The following is a 17,921-nucleotide window of genomic DNA, read 5'->3' as shown; positions in this document are numbered from 1 at the left end:
TTGCATCAAATGGGTTACCATCACCATTATCCCAATGACGCTTGAGTCCATAGTAGTCCGTTCAGTACCCGTGGCGTATGCACATGCCTGCATACATACATTCTTCTAGATACATGAAAACAAAATCAGCATTATTTGACATCATAGCCACTTTTTCCAGTATTTTCGTCCCTTATCTGTGCATTATCTCAGCGAAAATCCATACAATGTGTATCCTGAATTATTTTTTCCCATTCAATTGTTCAATTGTTGGGGGTTCTTTTGACAACCATTTTTTAGTCATTGCTTTCTTACTACCACCCAACAGTGTTTGCAATAAGTATCTGTCCCCTCTTCTGCTATATTTCCCAAGTATAACCCCGAAAGTAGGATTTATCTTGATTCTGACGAGTTGTTTAATCGCAGAAATAACCCCAATACAGCAGATAATTGGACAGCTCCAGAAAATATGACAATGACCTGCTGAATTTTCACCACACCACATAACCCCCAACAACACCCACCATCTGGTTTGTTGTTTTGTAGTTGAGTTATTCTGGGGGGTAATAAAAAGCCTCATTCTTAAATTTAGAAAGTTTAGAAAAACAGTTTTATTCTTAATTTAAGACAAACACTCTTAATATCTTATTGAAAAATAATCCAAATAAAGTAGAAAGTCAAATAAAGTAGAACAAAGTAGAAAAAATAACTAATTTCTCACCAAAAATATCTTCATAAGAATTGGCTAGCTATACTTTTTTAACATGAGATTATTTTTCGTCTGTGAAAATTGCTAGACAAGATACTTTTTCTTTTTAGGAAAAAAAATAAGAAATGGTTGCTTCAAATAGGACTTTTTTACTTTCTTGAAATGTAGTTTTTGCAGTGTACAGTAGAAGGTAATCCCTCGTCTTAGCCATTGCTTGAATCTCCGATCCATTTTAGCTGGTAAAGAATCTAAATCATGAGCAAGCCAGTGTAATACTTTTGGTGATTTTTCAAATTTTGGATCTCTAAATTGTTTACACCAGAAGTTTAGGGGGACAGCACTCCAATTGGGACGTTTATCTGGACTTTGCTTCTGGAGATTCTTGTCCCCTAGAATAGATGAAAGGGGTATTTCTATTGCAGTGTGCTCTAGTTCTCGCCATTGTTGTGTTATAATCGCACCAACAGATTAAGGATGTTGAAAATGTTTACTGACGTTGAAGCGTTGAAGTTTACTTGATCACGCACAGCTGGTTACCATGGCTACGACCGTCCTGTGAGTCCCACCATCAAGACAGAAGTACTTTTTTTCATGTTGGAATCAAATATAATTAAAAGTTTTTTAGCATCTGCACAAGAGTCATCCAACGAGTTATGTGACTAATTGAAACAAATGAGTCGTCACTTAGCTTCCATATGCTGGAGAGCACACGTGTCACCATGCTGGCGCCCAAAAACGCCTCCAAACGCATTGTTGACAGCGGAAGAGAAACAAACATCCCTGTGCTGCATTCTTCCACCAGTAAAATAAAGAGACATTCTTATAAAGATGCTGGTCTACAGCTAAAGACATGTTTGAATGAAAAACAAACAACACTTTTCTTTGAATGAAGTGATGACAACAAAGCTCACACATGCTGTACTTTCGGCCAAACACACACAGACGGAGAGGAAGTTTGAGTGCTATGATAGGATGAGGATGATGATGTTGCTGAGGATGGAGAACAAGCACTTCCAGTAGAATATCTTGTAAATATTCATGAACACAGGCTGACACGACAGCAGAAAGCAGTCACACATGAAAAACATTTCATTTACTTTCTCATTCATGATGAGCAAATGTGGGTGAGACACTTTGGATTGGACAAGCCGGATTAGACGGTTAGACACTTTCGACGAGACATGGTGGATGAGCCATTTTACATGAGACATGTTGGGCTGGACACTTTAGATGGGACATGTTAGAGTATATGACACATGTTGGATGACACACTACATTATATGAGACATGGAGGCTGAGACATGTTGGATGAGATACTACATTATATGATACATGGAGGCTGAGACATGTTGGATGATTCAATTTATATGAGACATGTTGGATGAGACATAATGGATGAGAGACTATATGAGACATGTTGGATGAGACACTTTATATGAGACATGTTGGATGATTCAATTTATATGAGACATGTTGGATGAGAGATGATGGATGAGAGACTATATGAGACATGTTGGATGAGACACTTTATATGAGACATGTTGGATGATTCAATTTATATGAGACATGTTGAGTGAGACATGATGGATGAGAGACTATATGAGACATGTTGGATGAGACACTTTATACGAGACATGTTGGGTGAGACATGATGGATGAGACACTACCTTATATGAGACATGGAGGCTGAGACATGTTGGATGAGACATTTTATATGAGACATGTTGGGTGAGACATGATGGATGAGGCACTACCTTACAGTATATGAGACATGGAGGCTGAGACATGTTGGATGAGACATTTTATATGAGACATGATGGATGAGACCCTTTATATGTGACTTGTTGGATGAGACATGGTAGATGAGACACTACTTTATTTGAGACATGGTAGATGAGTCACTATATGAAACATTTGGATGAGACACTTTATATGATACATGTTGGATAAGACACTTTATATGAGACAGATTGGCTGAGACAAGTTGAACGAGACGTGTTATGCATTATACATGTTGAATGAGAAACTACTTTATGGATTGGATAAGACGCTATATACAGTTTCCTCCCACATTCCAAAAACATGCATGTTAGGTTGATTGGCAACTCTAAATTGTCCATAGGTATGAATGCGAGTGTCCAGGGTGTACCCTGCCTCTCACCTGAAGTCAGCTGGGATAGGCTCCAGCATACCCACGACCCGAGTGAGGATAAGCAGCATAGAAGATGGATGGATGTACACAGCGGGGGTGTAATGAACACATGTATTCTTATTCAGATCAAATCGGTACTCCGCTGTGCCAAACTGACAGCTCCTTTCCGATTCCCCACTCCACATTTCAAGTGAGGGACAGGAAGTGAATTGTGTATTGTTGCTGCGATGCACATCCACAAGCTCACGTAGAGTGACTAAAAGTGGACTGCATTTTGGATTCTATTTTTAACTTGAGAATTTTTTTACTTGAGATTGCAATGGCATTTCCACGCTTTGTTTAGATAAATCATCAACCGTACGTTACCACAATCTGTGATGGCGCCGAGCTAGCGAGTGATTGATGCTGTACGCTAGGTATGCTGGACTAGTAGGAGGCAGCAGAGCTAACTAGTAGCCACCCCGAGTGCTACTTCAATGCCGCTTTGATCGTGATGTTAATAGAACACATTCGCACAATATTTATTTCTTCTTTCCACAATTTGATCGACAAACTTGAGTATTTTATAGCCACACAACAACAATCCGAGAGATTTTTATCATCAGTCGGGGTGTCGGAAGGCAGAAGCAATTTCCGGAAGTCTTCCGCAGAATCCGAAAGAGTTGGCATCTCTGCTTTACTGTACCCAAACCATGGCCTTAATAGCGAGGTACGTTCTGCACCGTGAGGATGCCATACCGTAAGCAATGCTGTGTGTGTGCTGTGAGAGTGTGTGAGAGAAAAAAGGGACCATTAGGGCACATTTTATTCCTTCATTTCTCCCTGCCCCCTCTCTTGTTGTGTGTGTGTCTGTGTGAATGTCTCCGGTCGAGATGGATGTCCCAGTGGCTGTGAAAGAACAGGAAGTGGCACACTGACACTCCATTTATCCCCTCACACACACTCCAGCTTGTGTGTGTGTGTGTGTGTGTTAAATAGATTAGTTTGTACACAGTGTTTGACATTGTTGACCTTCAGGCCTCTCAAGGACATGATGAGGGATGGTAGCAGAGGACATATGATGTCATGTTTGTGTAGACATGTTGTGTGTGCAAAGCTACAATGACATTCTCATTACTCAATTACAGTATATATACACAAAATACTGTACATATAGTACATACAGTACATAATGTACTCTATATACTGTATATACAGATACAGATACAGTATGAGGTTATATAATGTGTTTGGGATCACAGTGGTTTCAGAGAATGTGTTGAGCGAATGAAAGCGGTCCGTTTGGACAAGAAGGAAAAGCAAAGAGACGTTCCCTATGAGGCACCCACAAAAGAGCCGGGAACACGTTTTAATTGTTGCCATGGAGACCACATGAATGAGCCATTTGACTGGCCGCTAAAGACGTCTCGCCATTCAATGCATCACGTGTGTGTGTTTGTGTGTGCGTGTGTGTGTGTGTGTGTGTATGTGTGTGTGTGTGTGTATAAAAGCTCATCAATCAGCATAGAAAGACAAACACTGGAATGTTTACATGAACAACCTACACCACACAACATTCCCATGACGCCATCTTTGTTGATGTTTACCATCCAGCATGCTGCCCTGTGATTGGATCGTTCGTGTGAGACGCTGCGGCTGTTGGTGCCAGGCGACCTTTGACCCTCTAAGAACCCTGGGAAATTTCTCACAGAGAAAAAGGCCACACAAAACCAAAAGAAGAATGACACCAAGTTCTAGCCGAATATTACTTTATTTTTGCGTGTTTTGTTCACAGTACTCTTGGTTTTTCGCCATTCGCTGGTGGTCCCAAAAATGTAATCCTCTTGAAAAGCGGGGATCAACTGTATTCCTTATTTGAAAAGAAGTCAACTTGACACATTTTTCTGTAGAACAAATGCACTTTCGACAGTAATGTAAGACTTTTCCTTGACTTGAGCACCTCCTCTTTTTGCATTCTTCATACGGGACGGAAATAAAGTAACGCTGGTTCAGCACGTCAATCAATGCAAAAGTGGTGTGGTCTGCCTTATTTATATGAGGATTTTGTGTCTGCTACCGGCTGTCACCATGTAGTCACCATGTAGGCACATGGCTCGTTATTACACCAGTATACTGTGATGGTGTGCTGGAATGATCCACATGCAAGAAAATGCAGTGTTGCAAAATGAGTGTTTCCTATTTTGACGAGCACACAGAAGATTTTCTCTCACCATCGTCTGTCATGCCTCCTTCTCGCCACAATGACAGCGCCTGTGCTTAACGCTCAAGTTTGCATCTTCCTTCCAAACATGCTAAAAGAGACGCAAATATACCGACCGCAAACAGGTTTCAAGTTGGAAAAATTACACTGCGTGTGCAAAACGATGACCTATGCCTCTGCTCCTCCCAATATTTTGATAATCTGCATATATTACACATATTCCTGAAAGCAAACTAGCAAAATCCTCGTTGCACCCTGTTAGTAGCTCAGCTTTGCATGCACTATCAAGTTTGCGCGTGTTTTTATTCACATAAACCTTTAGTAGATCAGGCTGAACATGTTTTTTATGGATTAAAAACCGAGCTTTGGGAAAACTCCGGAAAAGTTGTGTCATAAGAAATGTGTGACATTATTGCATTTCAAACAAAGAGACAAAGAGTGGATCAGCAGACCCAAAAAAAGAGACAAAACTTTGGATCAACATTTCCCTCGCTCGGACACGGGATACCCCCCTCTGGAGCCTGGCCTGGAGGTGGGGCACAATGGCGAGCGTCTGGTGGCCGGGCCTGCATCCATGGGTGTCCAGCCGGGCACCGCTTGAAGAGGTAACATGGGTCCGCCCTCCCATGAGCTCACCACGCATGGGAGGGGCCAAGGGGGTCGGGTGCAGAGTGAGCTGGGTGGCGGCCAAAGGCAGAAGCCTTGGTGGTCCGATCCTTGGTTGCTGAAGCTAGCTCTTGGCACGTGGAATGTCACCTCTCTGGTGGGGAAGGAGCCTGAGCTGGTGCGTGAGGTGGAGAAGTTCCGAGTAGATATAGTTGGACTCACCTCAATGCACAGCAAGGGCTCTAGAACCAATCCTCTTGAGAAAGGTTGGTCTTTATTACACTCTTGTGTTGCCAGCAGTGAGAGGCGACGGGCAGGAGTGGCAATTCTTGTTGCCCCCCAGCTCAGGGCCTGTACGTTGCAGTTTAACCCGGTGAACAAGAGGGTAGTTTCCCTTCACCTTCTTGTGAGGGGGACGGATCCTGACTGTTGTTTGTGCTTATGCGCCAAAAAGCAGTTCAGAATACCCGCCCTTTTTGGAGTCCTTCGAGGGAGTACTGGAGAGTGCTTCTGGAGAGGGATTCCCTTGTTCTGCTGAGGGACTTCAACGCTCACATTGGCAGCGACAGTGAGACCTGGAGAGTTGTGATTGGGGGGAACGGCCCCCCCAATCTGAACAAGAGTGGTGTTTTGTTATTGGACTTCTGTGCTCATCACAGACTGTCTATAACAAACACCATGTTCAAGCATAAGGGTGTTCATATGTGCACCTGGCACCAGGACACCCTGTGCCGCATTTCGATGACCAACTTTGTAGTCGTGTCGTCGGATTTGCAGCCAAATGATTTGGAGACTCGGGTGAAGAGAGGGGTGGCGCTGTCAACCTCAGATGGTGGGGGAGGATGCCGGTCAGACCTGGCAGGCCTAAACGCATTGTGAGGGTCTGATAAGAACGTCTGGCAGAGTCCCCTGTCAGAAGGAGTTTCAACTCCCACCTCCGTGAGAGTTTCGACCATGTTCCGAGGGAGGCGGCGGACATTGAGTCCGAGTGGGCCATGTTCATGTCCATTGTTGAGGCGGCTGATCAGATCTATGGCTGTAAGGTGGTTGGTGCCAGTCGTCGCGGTAATCCTAGAACCCACTGGTGGACACCAGTGGGGTGGGATGCTGTCAAGCTGAAGAAGGAGTCCTATCGTGCCTTTTTGGCCCATGCGACTCCGGAGACAGCTGACGGGTACCGGCAGGCCAAGCGGTCTGCGGCTCTGGCGGTCACTGAGGCAAAAACTCGGACATGGGAGGAGTCCGGAGAAGCCATGGAGAACGACTTTCGGACGGCTTCGAAGGGATTCTGGACCACCATCCGCCATCTCAGGAGGAGGAAGAAGTGCATGGTCAAGACCGTGTATGTTGCGGATGGAGTGCTGCTGACCTCGACTCAAGATGTTGTGGACCGGTGGAGGGAATACTTCGAAGACCTCCTCAATCCCACCGACACATCTTCCAATGAGGAAGCAGTGTCTGGGGACTCCGCGGTGGGCTCTCCCGATCTCTGGGGGTGAGGTTGCCGAGGGGGTTAAAAAACTCCTCGGTGGCAGGGCCCTGGGGGTGGATGAGATCTGCCGGGAGTTGATTAAGGCCCTGGATGCTGTGGGTGTGTCTTGGTTGACATGACTCTGCAGCGTCGCGTGGACATCAAGGGCGGATTGGAATACCAGGGTGGTGGAGGGTGTGTTTTATGTTAATTATCGTGGGATCACATTTCTCAGCCTTCCTGGTAAGGTTTATTCAGGGGTTCTGGAGAGGAGGATCAGCCGGATAGTTGAATCTCGGATTCAGGAGGAGCAGTGTGGTTTTCGTCCTGGTCTTGGAACTGTGGACAAGCTCTACACTCTCGGAAGGGTCCTTGAGCGTGCCTGGGAGTTTGCCCAACCAGTCTACATGTGTTTTCTGGACTTGGAGAAGGCATTCGACCGTGTTCCTCAAGGAATGCTGTGGGTACTCCGAGAATATGGGACACTGGACCACCTAATTCAGGCGATTCATTCCCTGTATGACCGGTGTCAGAGTTTGGTTCGCATTGCCGGCAATAAGTTGGAACCGTTTCCAGTGAGGGTTGGACTCCGCCACGGCTGCCCTTTGTCACCGATTCTGTTAATTACTTTTATAGACAGAATTTCTAGGCGCAGCCAGGGCATTGAGGGCTTCCGGTTTGGTGTCTGCAGGATTGGGTCTCTGCTTTTTGCAGATTACATGGTTCTGTTGGCTTCATCGAGCCGTGACCTTCAACTCATGAAGGTTTTGAGCGCTATAATGTGACCAAGTCAGCACGTGTGCTTTTTCAGGTTTCTGATTGGACAAAATGAACATGACAGCCAGTAAACGTGTTTTTATGTGGACAAGATTTTTTTTTTAAACTACACTCATTAAGAATTTTTTAAAATATCCGTGTTAGTGTGACATGACCGATGGTCATGAGCTTTGGGTTGCAACGGAAAGGACAAGATCGCTGGTACAAGTGGCCAAAATCAGTTTTCTCCGTAGCTCTCCGCTCTCCTTAGATATAAGGTGAGAAGCATTGTTATCCGTGAGAAACTCGGAGCTCGCTGCTCCTCCATATTGGGAGGAGCTGCATGAGGTGGCTCCGACATCTGGTTGGGATGCCTCCCAGGATGGTATGCCTCAGGGCATGTCCGAACAGTAGGAGGCCTCTGGAAAGACCCTGGACACGTTGGACACCCTGGACATGTCTTTCAAGTGGCCTGGGAAGGCCTCGGGATCTGCCAGAAGGAGCTGGACAAAGCAGCCAGGGAGAGGGAAGTCTGGACTTCCCTGCTTAGGCTGCTGCCCCTGCGACCTGACTGCGGATACGTGGAAAAAGATGGATGGATGGATGTACGGATTGGTGTGGACATAGCCTTATTATCGTGTAGTGTCATGTAGAAGTATTGATTAAGAATGGCATGACACATGGAGCTGATCCTGATGCTGACCATCTTATCGTAGAGGGGAGTGGCTTAGCTGTCATGTTTACTGGCCAACCTTGGCCCGACCTTGGCGCTGACTACTTTTGATTTGCTGGATGAGCTTTCTGCTCGTTTCAGCGTGCCAGCGTGGAGTTTGAGTCAGACGGCGTTCCTGGGAAGCCACGAGTCTCCGGAGAGACAACGATAGGAGCGCGGGAGAGAGAGCGGGCAGGAGAGGGGAGGAGGATGGAGAGATGCTGCTGAGTCGTGTCTCTTTGTTCTAAAGCAGATATATCCCCGACTTTATCAAGACTGACAGAACAAACGCTCAGGAAACTGTCTCCCACAGGACACCTAATCCACACACACACACACACACACACACACACACACACACACACACAGAAGAATCTTTGACAATGAGAAGGTAAAGGTTTGACGATGCACTGAAACACACTCACGGCTACACACAACTTCTAATGTGTGTGTGTGTGTGTGTGTTAAGGTGTGCACAGAGGGTGTGGAGGTGAGACAAGACATAATGACATACAATGACATCAAGTTATTCTATGAAGCTGATGATAAATTCTTGGCCCCGCCCCCTGACACACCTGCAGAAGTCACATGTTTCTAAATGAAGGATTAATGGAAGCGCCCCTCTTTCCTTCCTTAAACATCCTTTCTTTCACCTAACTTGCCTTCTGTTTTCTTTCCTTATCTGCTTAAGCAGTGTTCACACTTGTGGTCCGGACCAAAATGTAAAAAAAGATAAACACTTTGGTGTGGTTGATTTAGCTTTCACACTGGTGTTTTTTGTCTTGCGGCCAAAAGCGGTGCAGTAGAGAATGATACAACACGTTCTCGGAACCGGCAGAGATCTTCACAAGGATCTCCTATTCTACTGTATATATATTTTGAAATTGTTAGTGGTCGGGGAAATGGAAATTCCATGCTTGGAATTTAATTTATTGAGGTATAGTGATGATAATATGAATCTTGGATAACAGTTGGTTGATCGATGATTTTCTCCTGGATATTGGAAAAAAGGACACCATAACCTGCCAGTAGTATTGTGGTGGGTGGCTCTGACATGAACTGTAATTGAATCCTGTCAAATGACTTGGAGTGGAAGTCATTATTGTTCATTGTATATGTGCTGTTTGCAAAATACACACACAGTTTCAGCTACACAGATAATATTGGAACTTATTGGAAATCAAATAATCGTTCCCTTTCATGTCTGTGCCTTGAACGCCTTCTGTTTTTCTTCTAACACACACGAGCTGCAAGGCAAGAAGCTAGACTATAGTTATGGGGCCAAACGACTCCACATGAAGTTAATTATGTATTGATTACATTAATAATTAAATAATAATGAATAAATTATGGATTGATTGACACGTTAATTGTGATTAATTACAGTCATATTTTGTGTGTTATTTTTTAATAGCATCTAATTTTTCATCGGTAACTTTACTGTTTCTATTTGCAAGTTGCCTTTTAACCAAAATACGTTTTTTTATGTGTTGGGCTTCTTGTGCTTGAGTTTTTGGGCGTGGGAATCACTCAGTTGCACCCTGAAGTGGATATAGTGTTTGAACTTGCTTAGCATCCGCTGAGGGCAAGGTCGGAGCGGGCAGGAGATGTAAAAATGGAGGAGCATGTGAAAGTTGCCGGTCCAATGAATGGGAAATTTACATTTCAAAAATGCCCCGACAGCAACATTGATAAAGGTAGAGTGATATGCCTTCTTTGTAAGAGTTTGCTTATCACCGAAGCAGCTAAAATTTAGCCTACCACAGCTAACGTTAGCAGCAAAGACATTAGCAATTCAGCAAGCCATAGCGAAGCTCTTCGCCAAAGTAAACTTGAGGAGAACACCTCGTGTAGGAGCAAGTCTGCGATCGACAGGCTGATGAATGTTCTTGCCAAGTGGATAGCGATAAACTGCAGGCTGATGAACATAATGGAAGACAAGGGGTTAACAAGTTTGTAAATACACAGGACTTGATGGAAATGTCCTTCATGCCAATAGATGGTAATCACATGAGGAGTGGATGTTGAGAGTGGAGTGGGAACTTGTACACTTTAAGACACATCATCAGTAGTGTACCTTTGAATCAGTGGGTGTTTTCGGCCTTTCAAAACTAAACACCCTCATTAAAGGAGGCAAACTACAGGGCGATCAAGCCTGAGCCTGTGTCCCATGCCCAATCATGAGTAAGGTCGTGCCTGGAAGGTGGAAAGTACGCCACTCTCGTTGCCATGGCGAATGAGTGACTCTGTGATCGGTAGCATGGTCTATTTAAGGAAGCCGCGTGCACGCACTGATCCAGGATTGGTTTCACCTAGCTTGATTAATCCGTGTCTGCTCATCCTGGCTTGGTCTTTGTACAACCAATTAAGCCTAGATGCTCTTGTTTTGGATTGGTTAAGCTCAGCTCAGTCATTTATCCTGGATGTCTGAATCCTGCTTTTGTGCAACGGGCCCCTAGTCTAAAATGCCTGTATTTGATCAATTTTGAGAGAATATTCAGGGGATTCAGGGGATGATAAAAAATGTCAATGGGGGTGTAACTATAAAAACGTACCAAATACTTTAATTTGTTTAATTTGTAAAAAAGTTTAATTTTCAATAATATAATTCTATACTACTATACTATACTATACTGTACTATAGTATACTGTACTGTACTATACTGTACTATGCTATACTACAGTATAATACTACAATTGTGTTGCTTAACAATGAATAAAATAAGTGAAACACCATTGTTCTGAATATTATGACTAATTTGGAATAGTGTCTATCAAGTCAGTTGTCAAAGCAGTGTAACCAACAGTCAAGGAGCCATTTTGTTTGTAAAGTTTAGCCTCACCATTCTTTTAGGGTATGGTCCGGTGTGCTTACAGTACAGGTACATGTAAAACCATTTAACTTTAAACAATAACTGCAAAAAGACATATTTATTTTAAAAATGTGCTTGAAATCTTCACGTCATAATGCCTGTTAAATTCGAATTTCAATTCAAAAGTCAAATAGTGTAACCGCTCTTACACCATTTGATTTAGGATTAATCAGTTGGTGTAACCAGTATGTTTAATGAGAATGTTCTATTTTACAGAAAAATGTATGGGGAATAAGATGTCATGCTCTATTGCAATGTACGAACACATATCCTGACAGTATACACATCATTTGTCAGATGTTATTTACAAAACGCCAAGGGTTTTCAGCCTTCGTCGTGCTCCATATTGCAAAAACGCATACATTTCTTTTTTAAAGCAATCCTAATAACGTGGATTTTCAAGTTATATATTAAAAATAAGTAACTGTTTTTATAAGTACACTTGCATACACTTAAAACATAGTAAACATTTAATATTGCTCCTTTAGTTGTGGTTATATCAATTGCCATTTTCAGGGGGGAAATTCCGAAAAAACACTTTTTGAAAAAAAATATTCAAAAGCTGTTAGAAATGTAACAGACAGAAATACAAAATATGCATATTTGTAAACCGGATGCAAGCTTTGAAAACAATTTATTAAAAGATTTTTCAATTGCTCATAATGCAAACTTGTATTTGTCACTGACATAATGCTGCTGGGTTTAAAACATGGTTTATTTTTATATTCTGCTATGTTTACCAGCTTAGTGTTCGTGAAAAGCTTCTAAAATATACTGATAAAGATCAGCTTTTGTGACACAATATTCCAAACCAAAATGGCCCCTGCTGGGCTGAATACATGGCTTATTTTTATATTCTGCTCTATTTATCAGCTTAGATTACACCAACAGCTTCTAAAATATACTTTTAAAGCACCGACTGCACACACACACACACACACACACACACACACACACACACAGATGGGGAGAGACGAGCAGAGAGACGTGCACTTCCAACGCATTTTCGCTTTCATATTTGTCATTTCTGCAGGCTTATGGCTGTCATTTTAACACTGACTTCCTTCCGTCCTGTTCATCTTAATCCTTTCAACATTCCTTCTTTCCTCTCATCATTTCTACTATCAAACATAATTTCCAGCCTCTTAAATGGTGTGTTTCATTTATGAGAAAAGAAGAAAGTGTGACAACAAACTTGTTCTTCCACCCACCGTACACCCGTCCTCCCCCCATCGTCCCCCGTCCTCCCCCGATGGAGGGCAGCGCAGGAGGATAGAAGCAACAATTACATGTGAAATTAGCTTCGCCTCGTAGCCGCCAGTGTAATTTCAACCTTCTGAGGCATGGAGAAGTCATCTGTCTCTAATTAAACATTCTACCTCTCTCTCTCTCTCTAAAACTTCACTCGTCCTGTGGGGGTGGGGTGGGGGGGCTCTGTAGGTGTCGATGTGTGTGAGTCAGTGAGTGTGGGGGGGATGTTTAATTTGGTACAGCTCACATTTTTAAGCAGCTGTAAAACAAACTTTTACTTCTATTCATTTTGATTTGCAAATATCAGCTCTTTGACTGATATCACTTCATTGTTCATAATACTAGTTACTGCTTTCACTACTGCAGTGATTCCAGAAGTCTTTTATAAGCTGACAAACATGACTGCGATTGATTACAGGACATTACAGGACATCCTCATTGAAAACCCTCAGTTATTATTGGTGGGACTTCATCGTTTCTACCTCAGTGTTTCTCATCCACATCATTCATTTGCGGCCCCCCCACAATTATATTTGCCGCTACCTGTTTGCCCTACCCCATAAACACAGTACAACACATCTTGTCTGCCAGAGAAGAAGACGTAGCAGGAGGGATCTGTGTTGCCAACGTAGCAATGATTACGACACGACATTATGTCATCCCCCCAACCCGGTCCCCCACCCCCCACGTCTTACGGGAAACACTGTACTTTTACCCTTTGTGCTAAATCTTATTTTATTTTTGGATGAAAATAAGCTAACAATGAGCATTAATCTTGACGCTTGTTCACTTTGTGTGTAGTTTATGTATTGCTTGTGTGTGTCTCATTCTGTGACAACAACGTTGCCGGTCACTTTCCCAGAATCCACTTGGCGCTTCTTTGCACCTTTTTTACTCAATTACACCCAGTCCAGATTTACAGAACCTCTCAAGAACCCCAAAGTCACTGGTGTCAACACACACACTCAAACACACGCACACACGCACATACCCACACACACAGCCTTCCCCACATCCACGGTTGATAAGTGCCGCCATCTAAGATCACAATAAACAGTAGAGTCGCACTCTGCCAAGAAACAACTGACACACACGCACACACACACACACACACACACACACACAAAGAGAACTCGAAAAAGAACAACTTTTGTTGGCCCCTGGTGTTACTATGGTTACAGGGTCGAGTCCTCCCAGCATTTCAGGGGAACACTGCGAGGTTCTTTAACGGTCGCAGGCAGGAAAAACACATACACACATGCAGAAGAACAGACCTGCCGAATGTTTGTTCTTCTGAAGCATAACGCACACACACACACACACACACACACACACACACACACACACACACACACACACACACACACACACACACACACACAGTGAAAGGCTGCAGGTAAATAGGCCAAATGTTGAAGTTCACATTGAACAATATTTCACAGGGTTTACTATCTTAAAATGAATTTTTTAATTGGATGAATACAAACTACGAATGAATTACAAGGCAAGTTTTGGAATGTTAATAAACTTTTAAAAAAACGTTTCCTGGCAAGCGCGAGACACGGTACAAGACAGCGACCTTGGGCCCGGCCAGGAGGCGGCGTCGAGCGCCACATCAATATTTAAAGAGCAGAGTTGACACATCAAAAAAAGAGAAGAAGAAGAAGAAGAAGAATGGCCAGTGATTCCACGCTCATGTAAAATTGATGGCCGCCATGAATATTCATATGCAGATGAATATTTGAGTGGACCTCCTTTGGAGAAATTAGCTTCATCTTTACACTTATCAATAATTCGCAGACCAGGTGAGATGAATAAATCATGCCAGCACATGCACACACGTGCACACATGTAGTGTTGGAATACCAGGAGACAACATGGAAACGTGACAGTCGTGTGTCCAAACAATGGCCTCTCCAAACCCTTCACCTGTGATGTCAAGGCTAGCACATTTTAATCACAAATCTTAATGACATTAGAAGCCTCATCACACTAATGTAGCCCATACTTTACCGTGCACGTGGTGCTCAACAATGTGAGCGGATCGCACATGTGTTTGGACCACAACAGTCCAAGACAAACATGACATCACATGCTAGCAAGTGGCTGTGTCTCCACTGGCGGACGGGTGTACTTATACAGTCAAACCTGTCTTAGCGGCCACCTTTATAGAAGGGCCACCTGCCTATAGCAGCCACTGAAAAATCCCCCCCAGCAAATTTACATGTTATAGCAGTCACCTGTCCAACGCAGCCAGCAGCCACCCATTTTGTCTCCCTTGGTCAATATCTGACTGCATATACAGTAGCAGCCAAATTACCAACTCAAGTAGAAGCTTCATGCACGAAAAAGTTTTGTTTTTCAATCAATGAAGGCGTCGTGTGTAGACTTTAATTACTGAGTCCTAACTCAGTCACAATCATTCACAAGATCCACACAAACTGTCAGTTGTTCCACACAAAAAAGCCGTCTTCTTTTGAGCTTGCTATTTCCTGGTCAAACATGTAACTTTAAGAGCATTTGCACCAAAACATTACCGCAAAGTAGGCTGGGAACAGGACGTGCTCCCAGCGACGCTACAATAAAAAAAAAAACATATGCTAGCATGCATGCGGCAGCGGGAGCAAAACTGAGTTTGGTTGTACTTAACTGAAGTATTTTATCAGTTATCAGTTATTATTAAGCCTCTAGCTTCCTTTTAGTAAGTAAAAACCTTGGCTATGATTGCACTACATTGTCATGTAGCCTTACAAAGTACACTTGGAAGAACAAGAGGTGAATAAATGTATTGCAACTGATGTGAAACTGATGAGGGGTAGGATTAAATAAGCTTTGCTTCTTCCTACTTCTTTTTGGACATGCAAAATTGTGAATTGTACTATGTGATGTGCTACTGTTTGACTCATGCATGTCCAGGATGAAAACCATGAACCATGATAATAACAAGCCTAGTAGTGTTGTACAACTTTTATCAGCAGTCCGCAGTGCCATCTACTGGTCAACATTATTATTATTATTTTTTTCCCTTTTTTTTCTTTTTTTTTCCTCTACTGGTCAACATTCAAACTGGATGCCAACCTGTCTATAGAGGCCACCTGCAGACTCCCTCTAGTGGCCGCTATAGACAAGTTTGACTGTATTTAGTCTTTGGAGTGCATAAGTGCGTTTACACTGAGAAGAAGTTGAAGAAGTGGTTGCAAATCACCATTAAAAAGGAGACAAGAAGAAGCGGGTACAGTGGTACCTCAGTTATCGTACGCTCTGCTTTTCATAGGATTCAGTTTTCGACAATAATGATTGCCAAAAATATGTCTAGGTTTTCGTATGTTGTCTCGGTTATCGTATGGCCAAACATTGCGCCTAACAAACTAGTCAGTTTGCCTGCGTATCATACCACCAAATCGACTCCCTAAGCAAAACATCCGCACACTGGTGACTCTCTCTGTGAAAAATAGATAGTGGTTCTTCAGGAATTGCGCCACTATAGACAGATTCCAGCCATGGAATCCTTCAATCATCTTTATTATGTGTGGGTGTGTGGTTTATTTGTTTGTAAAACACACACAAAATGAAATGTTTCTGTCTCCTTCCTTCTTCCTAATAAGAACTGTGCACCCTGTGCTGATGAGGTGTTCACGCGCACTGCGTATTTCTGAGTTTGAGCCGAATACTGTACCCTTTCAGACCATTGGTGCTTTTTTTATTGAGTATGGCTGCAACATAAGCCATCACGGGGCCAAAGAAAAGTGCCAGAACTTTGACAAAGAAGGTAAGAAACACTATTGAATTCAGGAAAGAAGTTGTAGCAAAGTACAAAGGGTGCGTCTGTTACAATTGGATTGTAATGTAAAGGTTCCTAATTAACACAGGTTACAGGGGAAACGGTTTAAGGGACACACATAACAGAAAGTGAGCCAGGCCAGTGTGTGTAATGATGATTGCTAAGTTTGCAATGAAGTTCAAGTGAGCAAGTATACAGCTCTAACCGTCCACGCTTTAAAATGAAGTTTGCAACGGACACGGACAAGAGTGAAACAGCATCCACGTGGCTCTATCGTCCCCTCATCTCCTCCTTCCACTCATCACCATGTTAACCTTCAGTAATGGTAAAAATGATGTTAAATGTTCATTTCATTAGTTTTCTGCATGTAAAACTATCATTATGGATTATAAAATGTGTTTTTTGTTCATATTTTTTGGGTGTCTGGGACAGATGAATCTGATTGACATTATTGCTTGGTTTTCATATATTTTGTTTTTCGTGTCCTTTTGGAATGGATTAATGACAAAAAGCGAGCTTCTACCATCCATATTGTGACTTATCATGGCAAGTGTAAAACAGCAGTAATGGATTTGGGACAGCACTACGCTGTCAAAATCCACACACTCAGGAACAAAGTACACAGTGTATACAGTATACTTATGGAAGTGTACTAACGGGAGTACTCCATTTGGCACACAGGTGTGGTCTGAAAGCTTCTGCCATGTTGGTGAGGTGGACATTAGGAGGATGGTGAGTGAAGCCTCCTACCTTGAAGAGGTGCTCTCTCTGCTCCTCTGACATCATCAGCTGGTGACTGTCCGTTACCATGGCGTCCATGTCCATCAGCCAATCCCAGAGCTCCTGGTACTCCGCCTCAAAGTCTTGCACGCTGAAGACGAGAAAAGATGAGTTTTGTTGGAATTCATTTTGTTGTCAACCCTCGGGCCCCCCTCCGCCACCTTGGCCCCCCCCAATTCACCCCTCCCACCACCTTCCCTCGACACAGCCCATCAAATATTGATGCTTTTGGAACATCGGCTGATTGCTCAAACGCACACATTACTGTCAGCCGCTTTGTTAAGCTGTCTGTGTGTTTATGCATATGTGTGTGCGTGTGTGTGTGAGAGCGGTGGGGGTGAGGGGAGGGTGTATTATTTATACATTCGCTGGTCTTCCAGGTCTCGGCGGGGCTCGCCGACATGTTTCTCAACATTAGCGGCGAAATTGTTTGGAATTCTCCGGTCGCCATCGCCGACAGTTTGACAGCTCTGTCGGGCCCACGGTGACACACACACACACACACACACACACACACACACACACAGAAAAACACCGGGCGTCTGACAGGGTGTCAAAGTGAGGAATAAACTATGAATGAATTGACAAAAACAAGCAAAATACAAAGAAAATAAAAGTGTTCTTTTATCACAGGTCAACATGTTGCAACAC

General features: G+C 43.3%; 1 protein-coding gene across 6 annotated transcripts in view; it reads right to left on the bottom strand.

The window, feature by feature from the left end:
- The window catches only part of akap6 (A kinase (PRKA) anchor protein 6), a 128,480-nt gene that overhangs the window by 29,960 nt on the left and 80,599 nt on the right, over positions 1-17,921 (bottom strand). For all 6 annotated transcript variants that reach the window (XM_054795647.1, XM_054795646.1, XM_054795650.1 and 3 more), the window contains one exon: positions 17,241-17,361. In XM_054795647.1, the coding sequence (XP_054651622.1) occupies positions 17,241-17,361 (121 nt within the window). The remainder of the gene's footprint in view (positions 1-17,240; positions 17,362-17,921) is intronic.

This window comes from Dunckerocampus dactyliophorus, chromosome 13 (assembly GCF_027744805.1).
Source record: "Dunckerocampus dactyliophorus isolate RoL2022-P2 chromosome 13, RoL_Ddac_1.1, whole genome shotgun sequence".
Taxonomy (NCBI): domain Eukaryota; kingdom Metazoa; phylum Chordata; class Actinopteri; order Syngnathiformes; family Syngnathidae; genus Dunckerocampus; species Dunckerocampus dactyliophorus.
Note: the sequence above shows the minus strand (reverse complement) of the source record. Positions and strands in the feature narration are given on the sequence as shown.